At 41.1% G+C, this 8639-nt stretch overlaps 1 protein-coding gene across 1 annotated transcript; it reads left to right on the top strand.

The window, feature by feature from the left end:
- The first annotated feature begins 5227 nt into the window (after positions 1–5227).
- On the top strand, positions 5228–8059 carry LOC134541516 (uncharacterized). The gene is made up of 3 exons (XM_063385027.1): positions 5228–5401; positions 5768–5930; positions 6123–8059. Exons 2-3 carry the CDS (start codon positions 5768–5770, stop codon positions 7745–7747), a joined length of 1788 nt encoding a protein of 595 aa, XP_063241097.1. The 5' UTR covers positions 5228–5401; the 3' UTR covers positions 7748–8059.
- Positions 8060–8639: the final 580 nt, after the last annotated feature.

Genomic DNA, 8639 nt, shown 5'->3' with positions numbered 1-8639 from the left:
AAAAAAATTCACCAAAACATTTCCATTGACCTAAGTTTAGATTCTCAAAACGGGAAAAATTTCCAACGTTTTTCGTTTTGAGATAAACTTTCTGAGATATAAGTCGTTTTAGTAATTTCAAGGATAGTTATTTGTAAGGCGCCATTTAAATTTAATAATTAAGATGCGTCCCGCTTATGTAGGTACTCTATTGTTACACATCCATTTTCTATTTTATACACATCTCTATGGAGTAGGCTAAAACCTGTGCTTCATGATACGTTTGTCTCCAAGGTATACATATCTCTTTGCAAACGAGTGTCATGCTCAGGCTGGCAGTGCCGAATGTTGGACGCACACGGAAGAGCCAAATAATTATTTCCTTTCCTAATTCAAGCATAGGCTGGCAGCCTGCTGGTAAGCCAGAATGTTGCCCTTCCAAACCCAATGCAGACATAATGCACATGGTAGACCCCGCCATGCTGCAGGGATAGGCGGGTCGCGGCGGTAGGGACCCGCCTGCGCCTGACGCCACCCCAACTGACCTTCGACACAGTGCTTGTTGGCCTGTAGTTCTGTGGCAGTGTTTTGTCCTTTCTCGCTTTGTGTAGCTTTCTTCCATTGGGAGGGAAAACATGTTAGGTCTGAACATTGCATTAATGCATTCAGCTAAATATTCTAGGGCTTCAACTGTTTGAGAATTACGCGACGGCCTGAATGCTCTGTCCAGCTCTTCTTCCTGAACCGTCCTTCTATTTCCCATTGCCAACCTGTTTGCTTAACGCATTAATTTTGTATCCCGCATGAAAGTGCCCAGGGTTTTCCCCGTGTCTATGCAAGTTTTACCTGGAACCAATTTATCTAGTTTTTAGTCTAGTGTTAAGAAGTCAGGGGAGTTAGTCATGGCACCAATCGCTGCCTTGGCTGGCCAATCCCCTCCCAGCACATGATGCATGCTACCTCTACGGCATGGTTTAAACCTTGCATGATTGTGACGTATTTAGGCCCCTCCTTAACCTAGACCCCTCCAAAAAACACTTAGTTTTTAGTTAGGTTAGGAAAAGAAAACAATGATTCTACTGAGCTTTCAACGTACAAGACCGCTGTCGGAGGCTTTTTCTACATCTACAAATATCGCATTATAGTTCAGCCTTAAAATTTTACTCCCATCGCGCCTAGAGAAATTTCACATCATAATATTTAGTTACAAAGCTAAAATCATACACACACAACACTGTTAAAAAATAGTGATTTACACAAGCAATTAAAAGAACACGATATAAAATCCCGCTCTGTTGCCTTCTGTCCAAATATTCCCTTACAAGGTGCCAGCAAGTCACGAAAACTTTGCATTAAAATTCGGCTTTGAAATTTCAGTCCCATCGCCCAAATAAGTTTCACTTCAAAAATTGGTTGTCTGTAAAGTCGGTTTACGGACGATAGTTTAACGTGACAACGTCATAACAAAACATTGATGAAATGATTGCATACTTTTATGAATAAAATTGAATCATTTTTATTTTAATAATAACAGAATAAATACTTTAAATTATACTAGTAATCATATTTTTAAAATGCAAGAATAATTAACCTTTATTGCCGAAATTGTTGTTGTAATAAGCAATGAAAACCACATTAACTTTTCACTTCACTTTATAAACAGTCGACGAAACAGTTCACGTGTAGATGACTTGTAATTAATTTAAAAACTGGCGTTTAGCTATAAACTTTAAATATAATTATGAACAAGTTTTCATATAAATAAACAGTAATAAAATATCTATCATCAATTATATGAATCACCATAATTTTTTAGTCAATTGTAACATAAGCTATTATTACTGCACTCGCCGACAGCGTAACGGAACACAGCGTAACGGAACAATGAGCGTAACGGGACACAGCGTAACGGGACACAGCGTAACGGAACAATGAGTGTAACGGGACACAGCGTAACGGAACAATGTGCGTAACGGGACACTTTTTCGTGCGGCAGCCGGCGTTCATCGATTTATTAGACGTCACATCAAAATCAGCATGTCGTCATAGGCCTGCGCAAGAGTCGGTCGACAATATATGTAACGCATATTGTTGAGAAGAGGAGGCGCTAGTTGCGGGCCACACACAGGTGCGCCGACGTCAGCCGTCGAGTGATGTACAAGCTTTCGGTATTGTCTCAAGTTGACGCGGCGCGCTGCTTAACTACAGCGTGAGCAGGGGGGAAAGTATTCCTCCGGACTTTCACAATATATTTCTTTGTAAGCCGGTTGCCAAAATAAATAGTTTGTAATACTACAGGGGAGAGATTGTAGCTTTGTATAACACTTGGCTATGGTTTTTTTTAATGCATATATGAAATACTGAGTATTTCTTACGAAAATCGGTGCATAATTTTATACTTTAGTTAATGTTTAATTTGAGCATATTTGTTTTTTTAAACCATGGAAAATATAATAGTATATTCAACAATTTGACTTTATTTTGTTTTACCGTGCTTATTAATATGAGCAGTTTATACTGGAAAGCTACTAACGGTTTAGAAATAATTTAGATTGGAGGTTCTGGGACAACACAAACCGTAAGTGCTCGAGTAGGAATCCGAACCCAGTACTACTGCGAACACTTATTTTGTAGTGATACAGTTGTGTTCATGTAAATGTACAAATCTACAAGTAGCTCTAATTTTACATGAATATTTTTGTACCATTTACAAGAACTACTTACAGTGTACCGCCGCTGTAACCGACCCGATGAACATATCGAGTGGAGACGACACCCGCATATCTGTTACGTCTGTCTTATATTGAAATTATATTAGGCACGTAGTCAGTTCTTTACTTCATTTCATTCCAGAACACGCTAAAAGTGATGCTGTCACAAGACGTTTCTCGTTAGGGCTCCCACATGCCCGGGCACACATACATAGTGCTATAAGTGCAGAGCTTCAGATAATAATAATACTACGCAATTTAGAAATTGCTCAGGATATCCAAGTGTGGGTCTGTTTATGAAAAAGCATTAAAGAATACGTTGAAGACCGACGAAGGAGTTGTGTTTCAGTATCTCGGTTTTAACTTTATTTCTTAAAAAAAAAAAGTTTAAAATTGATAAACACTCGTGTTTTCGGAATACTTCTTAGCCATGAAGCACCTGTTGCAGACGGTTCAAAGCACTGCATTATACCTTGCCTCGGCCATCTAATGTTTTGGGAACGGAAAATTTTGTGGGTTCAATGACCTGCAGTATGGACTCCATAGTGCTACGTACACTCGGTCCTATGTCACCCACTCATTGGATTCTGTCTTGTGAGACGTCCCAACGTAGCAGCCTGTGATTCGTATAAAGCTTTGGTCGGGCGTTTCTCATTGGCCCAGAGTCATCCAGGTGAGTTGTGAGCCAATAGCAGAGGCAGCACTGAGGTATAACTATTTGTATTTTAGCCTATCGCGAAATGAACTCGCGAATTTTTCCGGTCTCTACTAATGTAACTGTTAAGGGTCGTGTGTCGCAGTGGTCGTGTGCAGGACGAGAAGAGAAACCGCGGTGGAAGCACCAGTAGGTCATCCCTCCCGCCGCGGGGACGCAAACAGGCCCCTGACTCCGCGGGCTAGTCCCCGCTGGTCCCCGCTAGTCCCCTCTAGTCCCCGCTAGTCCCCGCCGCGTGGGTGTCGAGGGAACGGCCGTGTCGACGCGGACACACTCCGTCCGAGACCAGGACAAGTCCTTCTCGTGTCCGCGTGTCCTTCAGGACTCCCAGCCCGTGGCTGTACTCGCCGTGTCACGACTTATCGCTAGCGGCAGGCATGTTTCGCTAAAAGATCTGAACACTTACTATACTGCAACAAGGTATACCCGCAACTGTGGTTTCCTCCTTGCGATTGGCGGCCGTCTAGCGAGAGAAGTCGTTGCCTTATTTGACCGAGACCACTCAGGACGCGTTTACTTCCGCGATGGATCACTGTGTTTGGTGTTGGTTACAATCGGAATGTACCTGGGTAGAAACTCGCCCAATCACGATACACAGACGATGCTATAGTGTTTTAACTTTCATCTAGTCTCGAAATCTTTTCGCGAAATCTGCATGCCCCTACTTATCGCCCAAATGTTTTGGCTCAACGATCTTAAAAAATTGTATAAATTTCTCTTAAAACCCAATAAGTAGAGCCACAGTTATCTTTTTGATTCATTCAACTCCAGGCTGTATCCAAATTGCAAAATAACAGTCACATACTTTGGCGAGTTGCACGTGATTTGCTTACAAATTATTCTCTTTGTTTATAACATGAGGGTGAAAAAAAAGGAAGATATATGTTTCCTGAAAATCTTGTTTACAAATAACAGAGTCCTTGCTTACATAACATTTAAAAAAAAATGTTTTCTGGATGCACTATAATGCGAATACGTAGTCATAAAGCTCCGATAAGAAAAGTGTTTTCAAAATTATGTCTACTCAAAAATGTGGGACAAGAGAAAATATATTTTCAAAATATTTTTCAAAATTTTTAACTAATATCGTGATTTTTAATTAAATATAAAGTTTGTAAATTTTACGTTCTAGAAGTCAAAAGCGTCTAATGTGTGTGTGTTGTGTATGACTCTCAGTGTTCTTAAAATCAAATGTAACGTGTCACTTGGTTTTTCTTGAAGAAGCTACTTCAAATTAATTGCAGAAATATATTTTTTTTCATACTCCACCTGCAGTGGCTGGAAAAGGCGAAGAGAGTGTTTTCCGGGGACTTTCACTGATTGCCCGAGATTAGCTGGCGTGTGAAGGCGGCGGGCCAACAATAGCACTGTTACTGGCCTCGAGGCTGGCGGTGTATTCCTCTGTGCAGGAAAACACCCCTCTCTGCCCCTCACCTTCACCACGGGGGCCGACGGAGGCCTGATTTAGTTTGCAAAACGGGAGGCCCTGATGAATGAATGGATGAGCGGCGGTCGGCGGCACAGCGGCCCTGTATGAAGACCTGGAGTGGGGGGGGGGGGGGGCAGTTTCCGCTGCTCCAGACGCACTCCGCTTCCAGTGTTGCCACGTCTCTATTGCCCTCCGAGCGAGGTACAGTGTTCGATCCCAGTTACTTTTCCCGAGGTCTTCCGAAATCATCCCGACATCACTAAAACTGTGTTATCCTGTGTTCTGCTGTTTGGACCTAGCTGTTCAGAAATCACAAAACACAATATGTAGAGACCGGAAAAATTCGCGAGTTCAATGACCTCCAGGATAGACTCCAATAGGGGAGACCGGGGCTGGTTGTAACAGGGGCAGGTTGTAACAGGGCGAATAGTTCCACGACCAGCCACAAGAGCGTATCATCGTTTCAGCCATCAAGGCACATTATGATGCCTTCAGTGCGAGTGGTAACACTGTGGCAGTCGGACGATTTCACTGGCGACAAGAAGGAAAAATTTGTTTTTGGACGAGGTAAGTAAATATTGTTTGTTTGACTGACATTCGTATTGTACGTAATGTATAGGGAGTTTAGAAAATGTCTTCGGGGCAAAATAATCTCCTAAGCTTTAGGTTCTGATATGTTTTGTTGGCATTGGAAACAAATACAAACTATATGGTAAAATTAAATGTTTTCTATAATGATGTCACATGGGGTAGGTTGTAACAGCGAAATTAATCTGTTACAACCTGCCCCACGTACTGTTACAACCTACCCCGTGACCACGTTTTCCTAATTTATTGTTCCTTTTAAGTCTTTTATGAAAGAAAAAAAATACATTTTAAACGGTTTTATCTTGTAGATGTAATTAATAACTTCCAGTCAAATTTTAATTTCAGATGCGTAACTACAAAAGAAAAACCGACAAAGGAAAATATTCTATTGACATGTTGGAGAAAGCAGCTGAAGTTGTAAGAGAAGGAAGATCTGTTAGGCATGCTGCGAAAACGTACAACATCTGCCATGTGACACTTGGGAGGTACATAAAAAAGAAAAACAAACGTAAGTTGCATTCATTAATGAATTTTCTTAATTACATCTGCTTGATTTCTAACATAAATACGTCTCAACAATGGGTTGTAAACGTTTTTTATTGTATTAGTACAAAAATATGGTTTTGCGTAGTTTAGATTTTCTTATGTGAAAACAGGAGCAAAATTAACATAGGCCTGTATGGTTTTTCTATTGTTTCAGGTTTAAATGCAGTCGATATTAATTTTCGAGAGGAGTGGAAACCTTTGGCTGGTTATTATGGGAACAGACAGGTATTTACACCTTTGCAAGAGATCGCTCTTGTTTCCTACATAAAAACATGTTCTGACATATATTTTGGACTCACTCCACGTGATGTACGTCATCTTGCATTCTTATGTGGGAAGAAGTATAATGTTCCCATGCCAAACACATGGAGTGACAAAGAACTAGCAGGTGCAGATTGGCTCTCTTCCTTTTTAAAGCGCCACCCAGACCTTTCCATTCGGACTCCAGAGGCAACTAGTTTGGGAAGGGCTTCTAGTTTTAATCGTGCCAACGTTTCAAAATTTTTTGACAAACTCTCTGAAGTTTATGATCGCCATTCTTTCACAGCTAATGACATTTGGAATGTAGATGAGACCGGGGTCACTACTGTCCAGAATCCTTCAAAAATCGTAGCAAGAAAGGGGGTAAAACAAATTGGAGCAATGACATCATCTGAACGAGGGCAGTTAGTTACTCTAACTGTAGCAGTAAATGCTGCTGGAAATGCTATCCCTCCTATGTTTATTTTTCCTAGGGTAAGGTATTATGATCACTTCATCAGAGATGGTCCAACTGGATGTATAGGTGCTGCAAATAAGTCTGGCTGGACTACGGAGGTAGAGTTCTTGCTTTTTCTTAAGCATTTTGTTTCTTGTATTCGTTCGAGCCCAGAGAAACCTATCCTCCTCCTTCTAGACAATCATCAGTCGCATTTAGCTCCTGACTGTTTAGATTTTGCCAAAGAAAATGGCATTGTAATGCTATCGTTCCCACCTCACTGCACTCATCGCCTTCAGCCACTTGATCGAAGTGCTTTTGCCCCACTCAAAAAACAGATCAATACGGCAATGGATGCATGGTTGAGGAACAACAAAACACCAGAGAGCACAGTTAAGCCTATGTCAATCTATGATATTCCCTCAATCTTAAAGATAGCTTTTCCCACTGCCACAACGCCAAGAAATATCCAACAAGGATTTGAGAAATGTGGAATACATCCTTATAATAGGGAAATATTTCAGGATGCCGATTTCGCTCCTTCGTTTGTGACAGACAGGCCTGATCCAGACTTAGCACCAAGTTGTTCACACGATGTGTCCAGGGATTCACAAGGAACACCAGTTCAATCATTTTCTAACTGTTCCCACACACCAGAGAAGTTTTCTCCAGAAGTGGTTCTACCTCTTCCTAAAGTCGCTCCAAGGAAAAGGAAAGGAGGAAGAAAGACCAGGAAAAGTGCCATTTTGACGGATACTCCAGAGAAGAAAGCCATTGAAGAAGAATTTGCGAAACGAGGAACACCAGGCTTGATTAAGATAAAAGGGAATGTATCACAAACGCGCATGCCTGCAAAATCCACGCCCAAACGTTCTCTAAAACGAAGATCAGCAGAGTGCAGCTCATCAGAGGAAGAAAGCGAGTGCTTTTGTTTAGTGTGTTTGGAATCATTCTCTACAAGCAAACCAGGAGAGGAGTGGGTTCGTTGTCTAAACTGCCAGTTATGGTCGCATTTTTCTTGTGCAAAAAAATCTAAAATGTATATTAGTCATAATTGCCAATCAGATGAAATCTCTGAGTGAGGACCACTGTTCATTTAATATTTGACAAACTGAAGTTAAACAAGTGAAAAAATAATAATTTTTGTTGAAATATATTGTATAAGTAGTAATTTGTTATAAGTAATCCCAGTAAAAATTATATTTTACCTTGTAGTAATGTTGTTACAACCTACCCCAATGTGTGTTACAACCAGCCCCGCCTCGGGGCAGGTTGTAACACTTTACACCTCCGAGGTTTTAGATTTGTACAGAAAAATATGCTAGAGGAAAATTTATGTAAAAATTGTTTTGTAAAAGTAGAATAACTACTGAATAAGTTAGCTCAGTCAGAAGTGCCGTTTATATTATCCATGATCAGATAAAAAATAAAATAGCGAAACTGTTACAACCAGCCCCGGTCTCCCCTATCCTCTACACACTCGGGCAAACGCCAACTGTTCTTTGGCTGTTGACTTGTGAGTCGTCTCGACTGGGTAACCTGTGATTCGACACTTCTATGAGTGAGGGTCTCTAATTGGCCCTCAGTCCTCCAGATTAACAGTGGACCAATGGCAGAAGCAGCACTAAGGTATAATTATTTGAATTTTAGCATAACACGAAATGAACACGCGAATTTTTCAGGTCTCTAACAATATGATAATCACTGAACAGCTTATTTGTAGGACTCAGTGTATTTTTTTTTTTGCCCCGCGAAATTAGTGACCGTCTGCAAGATCGTCTTACTCGGACGCATTTGCTTCCACGCCGGATGGCTGTGATTCGTGTACCATCTCCACCAATCACGAAACACGGAACGATGCTACAGTGTTTTTAACTCTATGGTTATGAGTATGACTGTAGTATGACTATTTCTCGGCAACTGGTTACCGAAGGAATATTTTGTAAAGGCAGATAACCCGCTCGGGCCTGCTGT

This window comes from Bacillus rossius (assembly GCF_032445375.1).
Source record: "Bacillus rossius redtenbacheri isolate Brsri chromosome 4 unlocalized genomic scaffold, Brsri_v3 Brsri_v3_scf4_1, whole genome shotgun sequence".
Lineage (NCBI taxonomy): Eukaryota > Metazoa > Arthropoda > Insecta > Phasmatodea > Bacillidae > Bacillus > Bacillus rossius.
This window is presented reverse-complemented; position numbering and strand designations above follow the sequence as displayed.